This window comes from Pogonomyrmex barbatus, unplaced genomic scaffold (genome assembly GCF_055798465.1).
Source record: "Pogonomyrmex barbatus isolate J1 unplaced genomic scaffold, ASM5579846v1 scaffold2, whole genome shotgun sequence".
NCBI lineage: Eukaryota > Metazoa > Arthropoda > Insecta > Hymenoptera > Formicidae > Pogonomyrmex > Pogonomyrmex barbatus.
The window spans coordinates 13391989-13415656 of record NW_028297116.1 but is presented as its reverse complement, the minus strand read 5'-3'; the positions used below and the strand labels follow the sequence as shown (position 1 = coordinate 13415656).

Here is a 23668-nt window from a genome sequence, read left to right as displayed (position 1 = left end):
ATTTTATTACCATCGCGGAGTGAGTCTGAGTGAGTTTTTAAAGAAATTAAATATTTCTAAAAAAGTCAGTAATTAAAAAAAAACTGAATTGGATCGAGTCATCCGCTTTTGGCGACGTATATTACACTCGTTTGTGTTAAAAAACTATCTCGTCCGAACGAAGGGGAATGCGAGATAATTCTCAGGGCCGCGTAAATTCGCTTTAACGCGACTTGATGTCCGCGTAATTGACAGACGGAGGCTCGTGAAGCGTTGATTTTCATATTTTATCTGGATAAATGGCGATACGACGAGACGGTACGCCGCAAGATTTAACGACAATAATGGCCGGGCATTAAATCCTCGGCGTGTGTGTCACCGCTGGCAGCTCCGCCGGGTAACCTTTAATTACTACGAGATTCGGAAGTGGACCTTCGACGGGACCGACGACCGAGCCCATGGATTCGCGAGAAGAACGTGAAGGTCCGAGAAGGACGGAGAGGGCGCGGCCGCGGGAAGAAGAGTTTTGAGCAGCGGCTACGATCATGAAGAGGTCGTGCACCTGCTGTTCGCACGCCACTAAAGGCCGTATTTATAGTCGTTACTTGAATTTTGTCTCAAGAGCGTATCAAGTGAGATATTCGGACTTTCGTATCTTGAAACGCAACAGGAGCAACCTCAATGATGACACTTTGAATTGAGATTTAACGAACAAGAGAAGCTCGTTATGTGCAATTCAAATGACAATATGGCTGCGTTCAGCAAAGGAAACATTTGCAATTGTTATAAAAATCTTTGATATGGTTTTTGCCCCTGGTCCTCACGGATCTAAATGTATAAATCAATCATATTAAAGAATCTGAACGCAGCCAATTCCATTCTAAAACATTTTTCTGATCGAATTTAGAGATACTACGCGATACAAGATTAAGAGCATTGAACAAAACCGCGTCATTGTTAATCAATATCATTTGAACAAATAAAAATATTTGGCATACATTTATTTCAAAAATAATTAAATAAAATATTTTATGATTGTTATATACATAGCGCTTATCTTATATTCAGACATGTAACGTACAGCATTACACAAGGTCGTCGCGTTTTATTCATATGGCGAGATTCGAGATAGCGTCGAGAGCTATGCTATGTATGCTGCTACCCTTTGAGATGATTCCTTGTAACAAGTAACATGTTTGCAATTAACATTCCTGCAATTAATAAATCCCGTAATGATACGTAATTCATAAAAGTACGTTCGTAATTCGTAAAAGAGGCGATAATCCTTTATTTTAAATGATACAAGTTAATACAATTTTAAATCATGTGGTATTTTCGATTGGATACGAATTAAAAACATAAGAAGAAAGTACGAATCGAAAGGAACGACAGGAAATCGAAGACAAATTAAGAACACGAAATAAAAATTATAAGTCGCTTTTTCGAGATATTTATACGAGAAATACATATTTAATATTTTGTTATTATTTCTGTAGGATTCCGTTTACTTAGACTTATGGAATATCCGTTGTAAATTAAAGTAAAATACGAGGAACTGAATATTCGATACGAGTTTAATAAATATTTACAACATAACATGTGCGGCCTTCGTGTTTGTGATGTGACGTAGCGCGTTTTTTTGTTTACCTGAGGTTGTCCTGGCATTTGCGCGACGAGGTTCAAGCAGATAAGACTAATTCCGTATATCATCTTGCTATTATCGTTCGAGATGCGACCAGTTTTTAATGAAAAGTTATTTTGTGCAATCAATAAACTCACGATTAATAATTGTTCATGCACGTTCGCTTGTTATTCGTTTAATGTAAGATTAAAGCAATAAGTAATAAATAAGATATGAGACCGTCCCGATATTTATGGACAATCGATATCTTTACGATGATACTTCTATTTATAATAATTCAATAAGAGAGAAACTCTGTGTTATATAAATTTTCCTTTCGACTAAATGGAATTTCAAAGAGATAAAAAAAGAAATACTTAGAACATGAGCGCGTGTAGAAATTTTTCTAAAGGGGAAGGGTAACAATATAATATGCCTATCTTTTTATATTAATTTTGAATTGTAATAAAATACATTTTTTAATTTTAATTATACATAGTGCGTTAGATATAACATTTTTTACATGAAAGTGTAATGCTGAAGGAATTAAATTTTACGTATATAATTTTATTTAATTTATACAGGACATGGGAGTGGAAGTAATTAATCTTTGTGACTTGAATGCATTTTAATTTGAATACATCTCGTCTGTTACTTTGTCTATTACCATTTCCGGATTGAGAAAGCGTGATGCGAATCATCGACACGAGTGACTCGAATAACATTAGATTGTTCATTTATTAATAATATTTAGTGTAGTTCCACATATGTATATATTTTATTGCACATCGCGTGTGAGAATGTCGGCACTTAGTCATGACAGAGTAATTGGTTTCGCGAGTGATTTTCAGTGTTATCTGTGTTTGCTTGTGAAGAAATCTAAAAGGAGGAAGAGAATGAGAAGCAGAAGAAGCAGAAAACGAAGTAATTACAAGGTAAGCGCAGTTATTTCTTAAATATAACAACTGCAAAATATTTGATACAACGATAGTTGAATCAAATAATTTATCGGCGACAAGCTTCACATTAGTAAACGTTCTTGCAGCTGAACGCAAATACACTTTCAGTCAATTTCTGATTAAAATTCAATTTTTGAATCATTTTTATCTCAAGATATGAGCCTTTTTAGTATTTCACTTGTTCATGTTTTTTCGATCATGTAATAATCATAAATTATAAGTCTTAAAACTATAATAAAATGAAACAATACACAGAGAGAACGATTTCTTTGGATCTAATAAATTTTGTTAAATTCAAAAAAATTTATTTTTTGAGATAGTTCAAACAAACTAATTATTGATTCAACAAATTCGATTATTTGGTATTTTAAATAATAAATAGCTTTATTTTAAGTAAAATATTCGTTTAATAAATTGAAAAAAATAACCCTTTTTATTACATGCTTCAACAATATTAAAGAATGTCTTTGTTTCATTGAAACATTTAACCTAACCAAACAAAGTATTATTTAGTTCAAAGATAAATTTTATTTTCTTTAAATAATAGTGTTTTTTTTCTTTAAACAACATGGTATTCTCTAACGAAATTGTTTTAAATGATGTTTAAAATTATGTTGTTTAAATTAAATAAATTTAAGTAATATTCAAACAAATAAAATTGTTGAATCTAAAGAAAAACCTTCTTCTCAGAGTGTATAATAAAAAAAAAATTTCCATAAAGGGGATTGATGAATCAATGCGTCATAATTATGTCACAGGTGAAAATTCTTTGGCCATTCTTTTCCGATTATTTTTCTCATAAAATCGGTACAATCGTACATACGATAGGTGCGTGCACGCGAACGCGTGCACGTGCACGTGCGTCGCGGCGTGGCTCATTAGCCCGATATCGCGCGAGCGTTACCTTCGCTCTTGCACCTTGCCTTCTCGCGACAGACAGGTGCGATCTCGTATCGTTCTCTTTATACGGCGGCCCGCGTTTGTTTATCCTTGTTGGGCCCTTCCTCCGATAATAAGAGATACATCGGTGGGACGGGGCACGTGGCATCGGAATAATTGCGGAAAGAACGCGTTGAAGAAATCGACAAGAGCTTATACATACCCGACCGAACGTCGTAACGCGATAACGGCTGAATAATATGATAATGACATCGTCCTCGGTATGTCTCGGGGGGGAATGCTAAAATCCTCATTTTTCAACAGTTGCGATGCTAATCATCAAGATTAATAGCTGACGATATCCTATGTTAATAAATGTATTATTTTATATTATGAAGTTTACTTTATATTAGTTAACAATGAATAAATAATAAATAATAAATAATAAATAATAAATGTGTAAAAGTAAAAATATTTACATATATAATTATTAATTTAGTAGAATTACATATATGGTCATATAACAGCATGAGTCTGATGGGAGATGATATTCTAACGCCTGATATTAGGCTGCACCGCGATACGTCCGTGGAGAAGATTTCTCTCACGCAGGCGATAGAGAGACAGGTCCGTGCAATATCATATTTGTTAACATCGACTAAAAACATGATGGTGTATTTAAAATAATTACAATCGATTGTAATCACCGGGTCGTTAAAATATATGCAGTTAGTCTTTATATTCAACAGGTTTGCCTCATTATAATACGGCCGATTCATCATGATTTTTATGTTGTCTTACACGATCACGGTATATTTATTAACTGATATCATGTCATTTTAAAATAAACTGATAAGTTGTCATTTTAAAATATTTTTGTCTCACACACACACACACACACACACACACACACACACACACACACACACACACACACACACACACACACACACACACACACTATTAAACACACTATTGGAGATATGATCTGTACTATAGATTGGGAAAAAGATTAAAGAGAAAATGTTTGTTCAAAAACTGGAAATTCATCTGGTTTTATTTAACAACTAAAGTGCCTATTAATTGAAAATGTAATAAATGTGATAATAGTCTTGAGTGTGCGTGCCAATCGTGCCGGCGGTGTGGCGGCGCGGCGGCGCGGCGCGAGCCATAAAAAGGACAATCATACAGGCAAAAAATATCGTGATTTAATGGCCACGCCAACATTATTTTCTTGACATATACGCAAATTGCCTGCTGAAATCGCATGCTGATGGAATCGAATGCATTAACATGCATTCCATCTTGCTCCTGCCGCGGATCATTTTTATCATTTATGCACCGGCAGCATGACGATCGGTCCTCGGGGGGAGGAGGGAGGGGGAGGGGGAGACTCGATGAACCCGTCTCTCCAATTTCAGACTCGGGCCTTTCTCTCTAATCGAATCAACTTCGTAAATATGCCGATTAATAATAATTTTGAGACGCGCAAAGACGCGTATATAATAAAAAAAATCGTAAAGATCTGAAAATCGAAAGAGTAGAAAATCTGGAATATCGAACACTTAATTACGTATTTATTGATCTTATTTTAAAATAACCTTGAATAAATTAAAACATCGCAATTAAAACGTTGCATCTGCTGATCCACCTGTATGCTTAAATATAAACTGTTTCGAAATGACATTCCAAAACCACATGATAATTTGATACGACTCGATCAAGTGCAATATGCTGTTTACATACAAGTGTATAATCGCAGTGGCGTGTTTTAATTTTTGCGTGAATGCTAATACATCGATTAGCATGACAATGCTAACCCGATATTGTAATTTTTCTCGAGCTTTGAACATTTTCTTTTTCCCTCGGCAAGTCTTCGGGACTTTTCGAAACCTTCCGACATAGTGGACATTGGATTGAAAGGGAGCACCATAAAGTAACTGAATTTTATGACTTTATAATTTTAAGAAAATCTTAATCACATCGTTAAAGCTAGGATATCCGTTTACAAGCTGATTCTCTTTCATTTTTAATCACATCGTTAAAGCTAGGATATCCGTTTACAAGCTGATTCTCTTTCATTTTTTTATATTAATTACATAACAACAAAAAATTCAAACTCCTCCGAATTCTCTGCTAGTTATTATACTGACCATTGAAATTTTTTCGATAACTGGAAAGTTTCCTTTCATAGACTAGATATCGAAACGCGATAATAATAGTATTAAACGCAATAAATGTACTCATAAAGAAACTCTTTATAATTCCTATATATAAGCCTTGTTAATAAATAAATTAATAATTTCTGATTGATAATTTTTGTATAGAGTGATTAAAAGTGATAAAGTAAAACATTCTTTTTTATTTGATAAACATTATTTTAAATATATCTCAATATTTATTACTTAGTTTAAAAAATACCTTTATCTTTGTCATATTTATTATACTTATCACTTGCAAAGAAAATTTTATAACATGTGCTAAATTGAAAAAATAATTAGGACGTAGTAAAGACGTAGGTCCGGTATATGAAGGTGTTACACCAAAGTTTAATTTAACGTATGGGCAGTTCGTAAAATTCGTTAGGGGTAGCTAACGACTCAGAAAAGAAGAAGCCAGCTTGCGCGGAGGTTGGAAGACGAATTCGTTGTCAAATTGTCTAACAGCGGGATGGCGGTTATCAAGATGGTATAACCCGGTTGTGTGTGTTGTATATCGTTGGAGGCCAAGCGATCATCTTTTCTCGGCGCACACGCTGCCGGGGCGCGCTCGATTTATCGCTGAAAACGATCTTGGACGTGTTCCTGCGCTTCCTATCCGAGCCTAGCATCACTCCCGAGTTGTTAACGAGGACCAAAGGGGCATCGCTCTTTCGCGTGGCTAATATAGGCTCCACCGAAATTAATTCGATCGTCAGTCCCAAAAAACGGCGGTTGCTCAATAATTATTCTTCATGGTAAATCCTGAGGGTTTTACAACCTAATTCGATTGTCAGTTCAAAGAATTAGGTACTTTGATAATCAAATTAGTCACTTTAGAAGAGACTTACTTACTTTAGACTTTTCTTGCTGAAACGAAATAGAAAACATACTCGCATATATTAAAACAATTTTATGATAATATCTTGGTATTATTACAAATATAAAATATATAAGAGATATGCAATTATTTACATATTATGCGAGGCGGATTTAATTCATTTTGCTGATAGCCGGGAATAGCGAAGGGTCGATTTTCGAAATGGCAGACTAGATTGAAGCGCATCCGCGAATAAAAACCGGACGTATTTATTGGGGGGTCGAAAAGATAGAAGAGAACTACGGGGTCGGAGAGAAGAGAGAGGCGTATATCGATCTAACATCGAGGCCGAACGCGCAACGGTGCATTTTACAAATAGGGTACATAAAGGAAAGGAACGGGCCCCCATTATTTCCTATCCAAACGAATCCCTCTAGAGTCGGTCCCTCATCCTCGCGACTTTCGATAGATCAGGCGCGTTCATCATTCGTGGTAGCAGATTAAATCTACAACGGCATTCTGACAGAGATTTTCGTCGAAGTCTAGTATCATCTCCCGATTGTTTCAAAGACTCACCATCATGTAAAAATTCATGCAAAATTACAAAGATCTAAAATGTCCTTATACATGGAAATTTATTTATAATCAAGTATTTTATGTACCTTTTTGTTTAGAACAAAATCAAATTTGTACCAGATAATATATTTTGTTAAAGCCTGAATGAATGAATAAAATGCGCAGAGTAAATAAGAAATTTCACAATATTATTATATTATATAATAATTGTACATTATTTAAAATTTAAATTAAAATTTTACAATATTATCATATTATACAACAATTATTTGCTAACATTATGAATTAATAAAGGAAGTTCAAATGTATTTTACGTGAAATATATAATTCCTTGCGAGGAGAAATGCTTTTCTGAGAATTCTTTAGCAGTGATGTGAAATCTAGAGAAGTCCTGACTATTAGAATGCGGTATCTTGACAAAATAGCGTTTAATACTGCAAACGGTATTCGATCACACCTTGATCTTCGCGCGGCTCATTATCCAGCATAGAGCGCGATTAACTCGATGTAAGTGTATCGCATCAATTTCCACGGCGCTATCGAGAGAGGAGCGCCGCGGCGTTCGCCGCGACGGGAAGATCGATCGGCGGTACGGGCGATCGTTCGATCAGACGTGGTGCGTCCGATACCTGCCTTGATACCCGCGTCGTCGGCGAACGTCGGCCGCGTTCGCCACGGGTGCCGAAAAAAAAGAGGACCGGAGGACAGGCACACGCACGCACTCACGCACGCACGCACGCACGCACGCACGCACGCATGCACGCATGCACGCACGCACGTACGCACGCACGTACTCACGCACGCACGCACACGCGTGCTCACATAGTTCGTGGTCTCGGAAGCGAGCGAAAGAGGGAACGAGACGGGGAATCCTGCTCGAGATGAGACGAGAATGACCGGGGGCAGCGCACGCGAGTCCGTAATGATACACCGCAGGAAGGAGGGGTAGCTCGCGATCAGCTCGATGGAAAAAGAGAGTGGACACTCTCTGGCGCGAGCAAGTGGAATTTCGCACGCAAAATTACTCGTACTCCGATCAGATCGGTTTGAAAAAAAAAAAGACCAGTCCAATATTCCTGTAAAACTGTTTACAAAAACAAAAGAATGATGTAAAATAAAAACATAAATGGAAGAAAAGTGTATATATAAATAAAAATTCTATCCGTTAAGTTTTTAAGTTACGTTATACTTATTATTCGAAATTTTACAAAAATTTTGTAGGCTTTAAAAAAAATCAATTCGACGCTTCGTCTCGCGTCACTGACTGCCGCCGAGACGGGAGAAGAAACGTTTTCAATTTACGGCGGTCGATACATTAAAAGTATTCTGCCCGCACCTAAAGAAGCACTCTACGGTTTCGCTATTCGGCATTGTATCCTCTTGATAATAGTAACAGTTCTCGCTAAAGTAGATTGTAATCGTTAATGGAAGTTGGATTGTTCGCTGAACCGTAGATTATTTTGTCGATCCAAAGGACCGAGCACGACGGAGTCGTCTTTGCGAATTCAATGAATTCGCTATTGTAAAATTGGTCTATTGTCTCCAGAAAGCCGCAAAATCTTCGTCGAAAGCCACGCGATTTAGAAAAGAGGAAAGGCTTTTTTATCTTTAGAGAAGCGACCGGGACATCATTGGGGAACAAGATCGGCAATCAATTTAGCTTCAGCATCGTTTCGATCGCGCGCCCCTGATCGATCATTCACTCGCGTGAAAGCTTTTCGGACGCGACGGGGAAATCGCCCGTCGGCAAGACTCCTTCCATCCTTTCGCTCGACTTTCTGCATCCATATGAGGATGCATTCGTTGCGTCGATTTCGATACGGTTAATATCGGATCGGTCGGTCAGACATGAATGACATTGCGTACTCGAGATTCGCTCGCTTATTGAATCGGATCGCGTCCAATCGCAGTCCAATTGCAGTTGTACCTCTGCATAATGCATGAAATACATAAAAGAATAAAATTGTCAAGATTCGATAGGACCGACAGAAAATGACAAATTTCAAATGACAAATTATATGGATATCGAAAATGATTACTACCGTATCGATCGTATGCGATTTTCTGAAGAAATAACGGTTCAAGAAAAATTCTCGGTTATTCATTCGTGATCACGCGAGAAAAGAATACGCATTGGGATGGGCGCATATGCAGTCGCACATTGTATCGCGCCGGAATTACGTACAGCGTACGTACAAATTGTCGACGGATAAACGAAGATAATTTGGCGCTCTCGGGGAAGTCGCCAATTATCATAATTCCGCGAATGCAACAATTTCCAAATGCGAAATGTTACAGGCGGCGACGGTGGCAACGTTTCAGCGAGAATGCGTACGTACATACGTGACCTGTTCTCCTCCTCAGTCGAAACGCCGCTGTGCGCCAAAAGGGCGGGGAGGAGATGCAACGAAGGGTAACGCGAGATAAGGGGGAGGGGGGGGCGCGTGTACATACGTGTTCTCCGTTTGTTACAAGACTCCGCTCTCTCAACAAGCAGAAAATACGCTGCGAACGTAATTACGCGACGTCGGCAGGCAACGTTCGATGGGTTAATGCGGCCGCGCGTATATATTAAAGTATTTATCGCGTGCAAGAGATAGAGACAAGATGTAATTTCACGTCGGACGCGATGCGCGCAACGCCTCGCGTCGGCCAGTCCTGTTTTTGCGGATCTTAAATTCCACGTTGTTGTGTTTTTCGGCCGAACGCCGCCTTTATCACAAATTGGATTCCGCGTGAAGAGTCGGGGAGGAAGATCGCTAGGCGAGAGCAGGAGGTAGCAATTTATTTGACCGTCCAGATAGCAATTTATGCCATCCGTATCTCTTCTCTCGCGACAACGGGCGACAAGTAAAACATTTGTGTTGAAAATTTCGCGACCAAGGTAAGTTGGATAGCAGTCAGAGTTATCGTAATTCACGTAATGCGCCGGATAGCTGTGTGGAATACGGAGGAAGCATGCCGGTGCGAGAGATGCGACTTCGGGAAATTATCAGGAGATAAACGTGGTAGTAATTTAGCGCGACTTTGCCAATTACCGCGTTTCTAAGAATACCGCAATTTTGATACGCGTGCGTGCGGTTGCGGTCGCGTTCTTAATGGGCCAACGTGTCCACAACCAGTTTTTCGTGAATGAAACAGTGTTGCGGGATGAGAGAAAAGAAAAAAAGAAGACGAGCAACATGAGAGTAAATATCGGCACAGACAAAGAGGTGACTGACGGTTTCTCAGTCGATTTCCAATACCGTGTTTCTCTCAGCGATCGAATTGTATGTACGAGTGTAATGCAATTGCGTGCTACGGAAAATGCAATTGCGATAATGCAAGATTCCTCGATAAGCACCGATGTAAAGTGCAGCATTCATATGCTTTACATCGCACGTGACTTCGAGGTACGTCGTTATTTTCCATTTACAATAGAACGATCGAATAATATGCACCTAACACATTAGCATTCGTTTGCGCACTGTCATATTAAAGCTTCTAGAAAATGTATGTAAAATCATTCATGCAAATATAACGATGTCAACTAAAATATCAATTCAGTTCATTGAATTTTTTAAGAGTGAAAAATAAACGTATCATGCTGATTAAACAAGAAGTGCGACGCATTCCTTATGTTTTGAAAAACTGAATTTTACATAAACCGATATATTTACATTTACTGAAAATTGTGTCGATATGTCATAATGCTAGAGTTTTCTATAATAATTCTATATTTTATCTTATCTTATCTTAAGCAAAATAGTAATATTTATTAAATTCACGAAGAAAAAAAGAAATTGAGGAGCTCATTTTTTTTTCGATGAAAGGAATATAAGCCACTGATTAGATTGTTTTGACTAATAAAAAAAAATTGTGCAATAAGAAGAATTTTTAATTTGATAACATCGTGATAAATCTTTAATGTCTAGAAGTATATCGTAATCTAGCAAAAACTTTTCAGTCTTACAATTGTCGTACAATAAATTGATTTTTGAGACAATTTTTGATCTCGATTCGCGCGTCGTTCATTATACAAGATGTCGCACATTTATTATATAACTCGTGCGGCATGGCATTTACCGAGTTCTCACTTTCCCGTCCATCCTGATGTACGCGGTCCCTCCTTCTTCGGCGGGCAACACTGTTGCAGTCGGCGCAAGGCGCGCGCGGCGCGCACGCACGTCGAGAAAATAAAACACCGCCACCGCCCCGGGAGCGCATTTCACGATACGCCGTTCTGCCCGAGAAAGGGATCGACCACACGGCGGGTTGGACAAAGATGAAGAACCCGGGTTCGGTGGGAACCCAAGAAGTTGCTGCCGGTCCCGCTGCCGTTGCCGCTCCTAGCGATGAGAACCAATCGCGCTCGACCACTTGACTTCTAGTTTTTTTAACGGAAAGTTTGGAACGATATACGCGAGAGATTACTATCGCGTTTACTCTCGATTTGTTGCTACCCTTTAAAATTAATTTTTTTCTCTTTTCCAAAGAAAAAAATTTATGAAAATTTATGAAAAATCCATGCCAAAATGATTGATTTCATCGTAGCTTCAATAAAAAAAAAAAAAATGAAGGTGGTAGCGTTGACAATTCTTCCAACGTTAATTTAATGCTTTTGTTTTAATTATTTCTTTTGATTTATGCAAATTTCTTTGAAGTTTCTAAACCGATTTTTGACTGAACTATTAGTGACTATACATCAAGTATCAAACTTTTCACACTTACTACATTAAAGCCTAAAGGCTAAAATCTCCTTTGCACCTGATTATTGGGAGCGGTAAAAAATAGCGGCATAGTCCTAAATTTACCAGTGCCGAAGCTCATTCCTCTTCACAACCACAATGTATTAAGTAACAATTACCGACCGCAAGCGCACGATCGGCGTACGATCCTCCGGCTGCATATCGCTGGCAAAAAATGTATTATTCCGTCAATTACGTAAGATTCAAGTGTCGATTCGCGATCGCCACGTATCTTACCGCCGCTGCAGAAACAAGGGTAGATGATGATCCGACCCTTGGGATACACCCATCCCATACGATTATCTTGGCTATTATAAACAGACTCTAAAAGAAGCAACTCGAAGTGATGAGAAAGGGGAATCGCGGGCCCCGAAGTGATCAGGAGAAGACGAAGAAGAGATTCTCTTTTGAAAGGGGGTGGAAGTGATGTGAGATAGCCATCGGCATTCCGTGGAAGGAAAGCGCAGGGGAAGATGGCGGGAATGGCGGGAAGATGAGAAGGAGAGAAGGAGAGAGGAAGAGAAAAGATGTAGCTCCGAGATAGAGCGAACGTGGCGGTCGCGTGGCGGCGGCAGAGAAGCGCGCGCGTGTGCACGAAAGACTCATCATGATGTTTATTCCGTTGGGTTGTTTATCAGTCGGTATATCAAAACTCATTTAGACAAATAGGAGAGTGGCACTTCATCGACATTAGTAATGATACCAGGACACTTGCCGATTAATTCAATATACGGTTTAGTTTCATCATAATTATACCTTTTGAAGTTTTGCTTTCGTCGTTCTCTTCTTTCGTGCGTTGTATACAATGTCTCAAAAATACATGGTATATAATCTCATTAAAAATTCCAATTTATATTATCATTTGTAAATTTTTTAAAAACAGTTGACACGAGACGGTTGTTCTTTAGTGATATTTATTTTTTATCTAAAGTAAAATTAAATGAAGAAACTTTTATCTTGCAGCGTGCACCAAATTCCTTCAATTTCATTGCGTCTCATTTAGTCGTATCCGAATCAGGAGTAATATTCGTATCATCATAAGTACTCGTTTCCTTTGGTAAAAGTATACGACGACATAAAATATGCCGATGTCGAATTCTTTTTTCTGCATTGTCGGGAAGAAACACGCATCTTTTTTGGTTTTTTAGATCGTTTTTCTTCCCTTTTAATATCTTTCCTTTACAAAGTTATCCTGTTCGTCTGAAGATTGGAGCAATGTTAAACCCATAAAACATTAAACTCTATAAAAATTATTCACTAAAGCCGTCCGGTCTTCAGTGCCCATATTTGTGTGCTTTTAAAATTTGGCTGAAGAATGCCGTGAAAACTGTAAACTTCGCTAAGAAGATCACTTCCTGCTCGTGATACCGATGCAATTTATATGCGACGGCGGCAAAGTGAGCATAACGAGCGATATTACCAATTTGTAGCGACGCATCAAGCGACGAAAAAGACAGGCGGGAGATAACGATCCAGCTTGTTCGTTACTCGTAACGCGAAGCGATTTGACGCGCGGCAATTACCGGCGACATCTTCATTATCGCACCCACGAGAATCGGCCCGTGGATCTTAAGTGTCCCCAGAAAAAAAAAATATATATATATATATATGTATATATACACATACGCATATATATATATATATATATATATATATATATATATATATATATGTATATACACATACATATATATGTACACATGATATATGTATGCACATATACACAGAAGCTTTTTCGCGGGATCGTTATTGCGCTTTAAATCCCTCTGGGAGCGCTCGTCGCACTCGTTTCCAAGGTCGACTCGGTGCTCCCGGGTATAATTTCGACTTTTAATACCCGTTGCAGCCTAAGGTGTACCGAATGTTCGCCGAGGTCTCGTTACCGTCGGGGCCTAACTTGCCGAGACCGTTGTTTATTCATGCACGCGCATGCAGCGCACGCATTCGCCGTGCGCGAGCGTAAAGTTCGAAGGATGAAAAAAGGCATCGGCCGCGGCGTTTGTTCCGCTTGGGCCCCGAAACGATTGGGAGCACTTGGCTCGGTTTGTAGGTTCGTATGCCACGGGGCCAGTAGGCTCCCGTGCGTCGACAGGCCGTGAACATGTGTGCGTGCCATCGGACACGCGCGTGCTCGTGGACCGAGTGGGTCCGTGAGCACGAGCCGCGCTTCGTTTTTAATTCGTGCTGATCCAAATTGCGTACCGGGGTCGTTGGACGAAGACGAAGTATAAAAGTAATATCAGCTTCCCCTCTAAGAAATTCCTCTCGTCGTATAATTCCTCCGCCGATTCTTACCCTTTTATCCAATAAATAATTCAAAAAAGATTTGTAAACTATAAATGTACAAAATATAAAAAATATTTTTGTATATATATTAATATTTCCATATTGCGATGCGTCAATTTATTTATTATAATTATTATTTTTCTCTGCAAATTTACTTTCTTTCTCTTTCCTTTTTCTTATCTCTATTTTTCTCTTTTTCTCTCTTCTTTTTCTCCTCTCCCTCTTTTCTTCTTTCTCTCTCGCTTTTTTTCTCTCTTCTTTCGTCCTGTTCCGTCTGTCTTCTTCCTCAGCTTTCTCTTTCTCACATTAATAATTGCACCGTCGAAACCTGTCCGGTTTATACTCGGCCGGAGTGCAAAGGGAGGAGTAGCACGCGGACCCGCTCGTTGCCGCTCGTCTGAGATACTGGTAATTGTCGAGCCTCTCTTTCGGGTCCTCGTTAGATCCGCTCTGCTTGGCTCGTCGTGGATCCGCTGCTGTTGAGTTGGAGAGCTCCGAAGATACCACACAGATCGACCGCAACTCCACGCCGGTTTCACCACCGAAATTCGTTCGCTTGAAATTGGTTCAGCTTGCGGCTGCCGAAAATCGAGCACGTGCTTTCTACGAGGGCCATACATGATCGTTCAGTCGTGGAGCAGAATTTTGAATTACGTCGTGCGAATCCAACCAGCGCATATGTTTGGGAAATGTTCGAAAGATCATTGACATCGTGGGTAAAATTCTTTTAGTGAAACGATCTGTTTTTATTCAAATCACTTTAAAGATTAAAATTTTATATTATGCAGAACTGCAATATAAACTGAGAAGAACTATTTTCGAATTTCATATTGGCTTTATATTATATTCTCTTACAATCATATTTTAATTTACAGTCATTTTCTCGATTTTTAATTAGGTTATAATTTTTCTTTGATATATTTAATAATTCTCTCTCTCTCTCTCTCTCTCTCTCTCTCTCTCTCTTTCTCTTTCTCTCTCTCTCTCTCTCTCTCCATATGACATATAAAATTGCATATTTTACTGAAGATGATATTTAGATTTGTGTCTCTCCTACAAATTTTTTGATTACATTTGCATAAAGTTATTAAGTAGAAAAATATTAAAGAGAAATTTTATTTATTATATTTAAGACTCTAGTTAATCGAAATTCCAAAACCTGTCCCTAGATTTTTGTTTCGTTTTGTGACCCTCCTGACTCAATATATATTGATATGAGCGCGTGCGGACGATGTCCTCAGTCTCCAACGTTCATCTCGAATTCTCCAATAATTTCTTATAACGGGGATTCCCCCGTTGTTCACGATTCAATGCCTCACGATGACTATGCCGATCGAGCGGAGGGCGTGATTTCGGCAAAGTGGCCAGGAAAATAGCATACCGCATCTCGCATTCTATTGAATCCGGACCACAAGCGGTCGATGATTCCGCGGGTCGAGCCATCTCTCATCTCACCTCTTCGCGCCCGTTCCGCATTACAATTTCTTCGGCCGCCAGGCTCTCCCTTCCTCTTTATGCCGCGTCTCTCTCGCAGGGGGGGTGACAAAGAGTCGCTGTCGAAGAAAGAGAATGGCAGACTGTATGGCGACGGTCAATGTCGAGGCGTGAGACCCCGGGACACCGTGGATTGTCCTCAGAAGAAAACGCGAATACTGAATGGGGAAGAATGGTGGCCAAACGAGGCGAAGTTAGTCGACCCTACTGCGGTTGCACCGACGACGGCGATATGGAAACGGCGCGGCGGAAGATCGACGAGGATTTCTCGTCATAAAAACGCCCCTCCTGGCGGGGCGTTCAGAAAAATCGCGGCTCGGGGTACTGCGATAATATTTTCCTAGGATCCTAGAAAAACTTGATACTCGCAGCCACTGGGGATCCATCTTTCGATCTCGTTTTCCCCGGCGACGGGCTACCGCTCTTCTCCCGCGGTCGGATTACCAAGGCACGAATCGTGAAAGGATCCGATTCGAGAACGGATACGTCCTCGAGCTCGTCTGTTTGTCTTCTCGTTCAACCGCGCGCCGCGCTGAGTTTTCCTTTTTTGAGACGCCATTAAAGTTTTCTTATATCGTTTCACCAGCGATAAGAAAGCTTGTTTTGTTAATGAACCGATATCTTTGCAGCGACTTTACTTTCCTTATTCATTTATCCGTAAATTTGTACAAAGACAGATCGTAGAGAGAATTCAATTGCAAGTTCTCCATTTGGCTTTGTTAATTTCACTATATACATATATAGCGACACAACGTATGCTGATTTTGTGGTATTAACATATACAAGAGCCAATGTAGAGTGACCTCGGAAGATAAGATCAGATTAGCAGTAATGAATGATAAATGTGCAGCGATCGCGTCGACTGATCAGCTACTGATCGTGAGCAAACGCGTCTCGCACGCTCGGTTAATGAATAATTTTAGCATTGAAAATAATCAATGACGCGCCCGCAGCATCGTCGAATCCTTTAATCAAGCCGTTACGCTTTGCACACGCCGCATGCGGGATGATCCGTTCGTGGTTTCGACACGTGTCCGCGATAAACGAAGGATGATCGCACTAGTCTGGGAAAGAGAAAAGAGAGAAAGAGGTACAAAAAGGAAAGAGAGAGAAAAAGAAGGAAGCCCGCCGCCGCGAGTCGCCGCGTGTTGTTGCCGGGATATAAAGATCTTCTTAATTCGCGTGAGGAGCGGTCGGCTTCCGTGCTTTTTTAATCCACGTAGACTTTTTACGAAGTCCCTGCGCCCGGTGATGCCTACCAACGTCGGTCGCGACGTGTATATTTAGGCTGGCATTAGGCCGTCCCGGCTTCTAGGCGGCTGCTTATTAACTCTTCTTCGGCATATTACCTTCCGTAATGCGACCAACAACTGCAACGCCTCCTCTGCGTTTGCCTCCTTTTTGCCTCCCGCTGCCTTTTCATGGGCCCGACGAAGGGTTCCTAATGCCACGATATCGCGCAGCGACTAATTCGCAGTCGTGATTGGGAGTGACGACCATGATGGATCTTCAGTCGACGCGACGAGCGCGTGGATGATTAGAGAAAGTTTAGAGAATGGAGTAATGACGGAAGTTCGTTTATAGATTTCTTGCTTGCGAAACCATCGATTATTATGATTAAATTAATAGTTTAGTGAGCGAAGTTTAGTGAGCGAAGTTTAGTGTATCGCTGAATGCAGCCTTGTTCTGAGATTTGTGGTGCAAATCGTGAAGAAAGCATTACGTCATTTGAACACAATCGGTCTCCAGTCAGCTCGGATTGAGATCACAATCGTGAACGAAGGTTAACTCGGCAAATATTTGTAGTCACTTCCGGCCTTGGAAATTTTCTCACAGACACTGGTTGAATTCTAGTCTAAAAAATGGATGTTTATAAAAAGAGAACATAATAAAATCCAATAAAGTCTAATAAAAATTATTAAAGAAGAGGAAGAGAGAGAGAGAGAGGGAGACAGAGATAAACATCTTTTTATTTTAAATTTTTTAATTAAAACTTAAATAAATTAATTCTTTCTTTTAATAAAGAATTGTATTTGATAATAAGCATTCACAGTTGAAAACATTATAATGAAAAAGAACTTTTGTTTTCAAAAAACTGTTTCAATATTTAAACAAACAATTGAACACTTAAAAAATATATTTCGTTCCTATTTAACTTTTATCACGTATCTTCATTAAAATCAAAGGGGAATATTTGCGTACGTTCCCTTCTTAAAGATTTATCTAACTATTTCGATTTTTTTTCCTTCCAAGTTCACCAGGTGGTCCAAAGATGCAAGATTTCTTGCGGCTTCTCTCGATGATGCATTTATATCGGAGAGCGCTGATCAATGAACGATGATAAGACGGATAGGATACAAAGCGTAAACAATCGTTTTTTGGCAAAGTCACATCATCATTGTATCGATGAGCGATTAGAAAGTAATTAGCGCCCCGATAATTGCCGATCCTTAAATCGAACCCCTGGGGTTCCTACTCATCTCCTACCGGATATTCAATGCTTCGAAGCAGGGTCCTATTGTTTTCCATTGAGCACTTTCTCACGATGGTAAACGCTATTAACTACCTTGCCTTTCTATAAGAGACTCATTTACTATGACGGTATATACAATGTTCCTTCGGTTATAAAATCGTTTTTTATCCCGATCAGAAGCTCACATCAACGTTTTTTTTTTCTTCTTTTGGAGCGAACGAATCACGAGTTTTATTTGCTAACAGCCAAACGTCGCTATATTTCACTCGCTTTCATTCTTGTTTCGAACAATTTCGAACAAGACAAGTATATTATAAAAGAGATAGATCGTATCCCGGTTGCAAAACCACAGGCGGTCCCGCGCCAACGATCTTGTGACCGGAGACAACATTCGTACATATCTCTGTTTTCCTTCAAACAAATCCCAAAGTGTCTCGGGACCGTCGCATGCAATAGTCTGTGAGAATCGCAGACGGATGGATTTACTTGGTTAAGGCATACATTGCATTATGTTCTCTTTGGTTAATGTACAGACTAACGAGGCCGAGGATATGGTTTTTCCGCGACAAAGACGTAGGTAACACAGCGACGGTACGAGGAGAAAAAGGGAAAAGAGAGGAGGGAGGACATTCATGCGTGGCTGTCTCCCCCGGTACTACCACCAGCGAAATGAAAGGGAAGGCACGGTAATTGAAGTTAAACGAGATAGCCGGCCATTCATGGGTTACGGGATCGTGACAATGAAGCTGGCTCTCGGTTGAACGGACGCCTCGGGCGACAGACAATGGCTCCGCTGGAGTTTACACCGCGTCGAGGAGTTATGCCGTAATATTGTGGCCGTCCTGGTAGTTTTCTGCTGATGTCGATGAAGGTGAAGTTCTTCGAGGCTCGTCGTTCATAAAGTCGCCTGGCCGATTCATGCTGCAGCTCCACCCTAACCTCAGTTCGTTCACCGCACGAAAATTGAAGAAGCAGGAAGAAGTGGTTTGGCAGTGATCTTTGTGTCATCTTATTGGGAACTATTTGGAATCTGTTGGGGATGATTTATATGGGAAATTAACTAAATTATAAACCTTTAAGTGATTTTCAAATATCTGCATTATTACTCATTAAAATATATAAGATAGACCCTGCAATGAAATTGTTGAAGTTACGGAAATAAAGACATTGGATATGTGATTTTTAAGAATATAGAAATTTTTAATTTTTATAGAAAGTAGTAATTTTATACAAAGTAGTAATATCTTTCTTTTCACACCTAGAATGAATTTGCAATTAGTATTGTTTGCAAAGAAAAATATATTTCTTTATTTAAAGGATGCCATTTATTTATTCAACATCCTTTTAAATTATGTAATGAATGATGCTCTTGCGCGCGAGCACCGATACTTCATTCATTATTACTATTGAACAATGCAATAAAAATACAAATTGGATTAAATAATGCATACACGAAAATATAATAAAGATAAAACGAAAACGCCAGAGTGGCGCATCTTACGGCGTTATTGTTTGCGTCCATATTTTAAAAGCTAGAAGAAAGAATCAAAGGATCCGGAAGGGCCAAGAATCAAGAAAGCCGAGAAAGATGAAATGACCTGAGATATCACACCTTCTTTGTCGCGAGCTGATTTTTCCACAGATCAGTTATGACGCCGAACGAAGGATTACAAGATTGATTTTCTTGTTCTCAGTGGTGACTCCGGGAATCTCCCGTTGCGATCTTCTGGAAATTATGACATCAAGATTGAAATCTCGAATCTCTCACAACTCTTTCCCTCTTATCGTCGAAACAAAACTGAGATTTCATGGAGAACCCCCCAGTGAACCGATCGTGTTTCGAGAAATAACCGATGAGCCCGCCTGACATCGGTCCGGATACTCGGGAAGTCGTTTACTTATTTTTCATGCAAAAGAACTTTCATATGTTTTCAAGTAATCACCTGTTTCTCGTTAACACCCAGCGTATCTCATGCATCACTCAGTAGACAAGATAAATAGAGGCGTCTGAAGAGTCAAGTCGAGATAACAACTCTTCCTATCGTGTTTTTTTTTTTTTTTACGAAATTCACCTAGAACGCAAAAGCAGATATAAAAGTATATACGTATCGTTAAATTTTTATTCATTGACCAATTGAATGCATCGAAAATTATTGTAGCGAAAAAATGATTTTACACTCAGCTGTTATATTCGCTGTTACAAGCGCATCAACATGAGATCGTAGACGTCTTAATGGCAGCCAAGACGACTGCTGGGCGGGTTCGCCGAGAGCGATTGGCGCGCGATCGTTGATTTCATCCCGGGCGGTATCTCGCTCCCCTATCTTCTACGGTCGCACGTGAATTCTTCCCTGAAGAGACACAACATCCAAAACGCGTTTCCCGGGACGCTATTTCGGCTGGGCCCCACGACCACCCACACGACGCACGAATGTGGCGAATCCGTGAGACGCGAGCGGGCACGAGTTCTCCCGTTTCATTTTTCTCTTTCCTTCCTTCCTCGTCCTTCACTCGACACGACATCCTCCGGACTCTCATCTCGGACTTGAGAAGTCGCGCTTGAATGACTAAATGGAATCGAAGTGAAATGGAACGACCGCCCGCGTGTGTCATTCACATTGGTGTGTCTCGCTTCTCTCCCGTGGCTCCCGAAAAGCCGGTCCGGAAACGATGATCCCCGGCGATGAAACGCGACGGTGCTGATGACTTTCGTGACTTAAGCCTTTCTGGCTGTCATGTGTCCATAATTATGCGAAGAAAACTGAATACTCTTTCTCCCCTGAATGGCCCTGAATGGTAGCGGCCGGACGAATGCGCGGGATAAACTGTCTCTATTACTGGCACAATATATTATTATATCATTATACCACATTCTATATCCATACGCATACTCGCATAATTTGATATGAATCTATAATCTGACTTCTGAATACAAATTTAGCAACGTACATATGTATTTTATTTGAATTGTATTTATTTTAAAAATTATGCGCAGAGCCAATTTTTAAATATTACAACATCACTAATGACACTACTCATGTCAGGATAATAGGCAAGACATTAGAAACTTTTCTTGAGAGCCACTTGATTTATTAATGAATATCGTGATTATATTATATTTATCTGGATGGATTTATCTTATCGTTATTCCATAAGATATTCGGACATCTTTTTCGTAGCAAATTACGAAAGGGTTAATATCTTACGCGGGGTGTTTCTCCATCGTCTTTTTGACCACTACCCCGTGGCATCTCCTTTCGCGCATCTCTTATTACGTGCGGACCCGTGTAGAGCGTGTAGTGCGTCCGGAAGCAAAATCGAAGAAAACGATACTACGCCGGGGTGGTATAATGCTTTCCATGGTACAGCCCCCGGCGTCCTTTCTCACACTCTCTCTTTCTAACGGAACAGAGCGTGGTACAGCGCGCCGGAGCGCGCCGGATCCCGGCTGACCTGTGGAAGAGTTGGAAAGGAAACTTGCCTCTAATTATCCTGTTGGGGCTATATAGTAGCCGCGTGAGTGCACGCGTGCGCTGCGCCGCGTACATGAGTGCGCGAGTGCGTGCTTGCGTTTGTTTGTGCGTGCGTGCGTGCGTGCGTTTGTGCGTGCATGCGTGCGTGCGTGCGTGCGTGCGTGCGTGCGTGCGTGCGTGCGTGCGTGCGTTTGGCGTGCGTGCGTGCGTACGTGCGTGCGTGCGTGCGTGCGTACGGGTAACGCTGACGCGCGATCGAGAGGAGGACCGGACTTCAAGGAGAAGGGCGGCTCCGACGGCAACGGAATATATTATAGACTCGTTCCTTTCGACTTGCGCCGCGCCGGGCTAAAATCTCGCTCTGGGTTTCGTGTTAACTTAAGTGTCCCTGAAACGGACTTTGTGGGAGAGCGGCGCGCGTTTGCCGCACGCACGCGGTCGCTTCTTCTTCCAGTTGACCTCTTAACGGTCAATCTCTTTTTTCCTCCTTTTTTTTTTCACGGCATTCGTCCGGAAGTGGATTATGGATTGCCAAAGCTTATTTTTGTATCGAGCTGCACACTCCCCCAGAAGTGAACAAATGACGATATGAAATCAAGACAAATCTGTAATGTTGTAAAATCGTAATTGTCACGCAAACAGAAAATTACGAAAATTATTAATTCTTATTTAACAACTGCAAGCAGTATTTTATGAAATATTAAAAATAAAATTTTAATAAAAATTGATTAATAATAATAAGATTTATTTATATTACTCTTGTTATATTAGGAATTAAAAATATAAAAACAAATTGTTAAAGAAGGGTTAATAATAAATAAGTACGTTATGAATAATAAATTTCGCTGATTTAATGAGGATTTTTATGTATATATATATATTTTATGTATATACGAATGAAATCTATGTACTCAGGAAATATCATACAAAGACAAAGACTAATAGAAAAGAAAGAATTAATACAATCATCCGTTGATCTCATAGAGCAATGACGCATGTACACGGTTAGTTTTATCCTTGAACTTTAAATCCAATTTGAACAAGTCTCTGAAAAGACTAGCTGCGCAACAATGAGGACCAGTCGTTAGTTGTTTTTGGGAAGATCCTCACCGGTCTCCAGACGGATCTGGATTCGTATAGTTAATTCGCCATTGAAGGAGCTTTAACTTGTTGCACCGGTAAGACAGGCCTACAATTCGATTGGTCTGCTTGCGTCCTCGTGAACCTCGATTATCATTCCTTTTTATGTTCTCGCATGGCTTGTCGAGATAGATAAGAGATAAGAATATATAAGGATAATAGCAGAGACATCGTTGACGTCGTGTAAAATCTGTCTTTCAATATATTAAATTTGAATTATTGAGATACAATTATTAAGCTTCAAAGTATCAAGAAATATAAAAAAAGAATGAATATAGTGTAAAATATATTATTAATTATTATAAATAAAAAATATATCTACATTAAGAGTTTGTAGATAAATATCAAAATATTTAAAAATCCAAATAAATTTTATATTAATTAATATACTTTTTTTTTAACGTATTGTTTTCGTGATCTACGATACTGTGTTGGATTGACACGTTACATTTTACAAGTCAATTGTGGTTTATCAAAACTCAATGCTAATGCAGTCGTTTTGTGGTTTCGAAAATTGTAAGGCAACCAAAGGACACACGCTGAGGAAATTACTGTTATTTCCACATGTTATTTGCTTAGAAATCATGGAGACACTGACAGAAATAATCCAGATCAGTTCTGTCAGTTTTTTTCAACAAAACAAAGCAATTTTTTAAATTCTTCTATTTCTAATTCTTTTATTTATATTAATATTTATTATATATTTATTATATATTGACGATTAATGTTGAAGAAAATTAACAATGATACGTTCTTGTTTCTCTTTAATCTTTTACGACGAATACTGTAAAACTGTAGGATATATTGTGTGTGCAGTAAATATATATTATTGGTTGTTCCATGATTTGAAAATTTTGCGTTACACTTTTTTTTATATCTATTTTTTTCACATTCTTTCTTCTAAGACTTTTTTGATGCATTTACGTTGGAAAACTGCATATAGTTAAATGGTTTCTAAAAAAATGATAACAATTTTAGAAAATATATGACATATGCAGCTGCAGAATTGGAATTTATTTAATTGGAATTTATTTATTTATAAA

At 39.4% G+C, this 23668-nt stretch overlaps 1 protein-coding gene across 1 annotated transcript in view; it reads left to right on the top strand.

Annotated features, from left to right (window-relative positions):
• The first annotated feature begins 417 nt into the window (after positions 1–417).
• Positions 418–23668, top strand: part of Y-y (yellow-y) — a 108404-nt gene continuing 85153 nt past the window's right edge. The window contains exon 1 of the mRNA XM_089076310.1: positions 418–2535. Coding sequence (XP_088932436.1) covers positions 2368–2535 — 168 coding nt within the window. The 5' untranslated portion in view covers positions 418–2367. The remainder of the gene's footprint in view (positions 2536–23668) is intronic.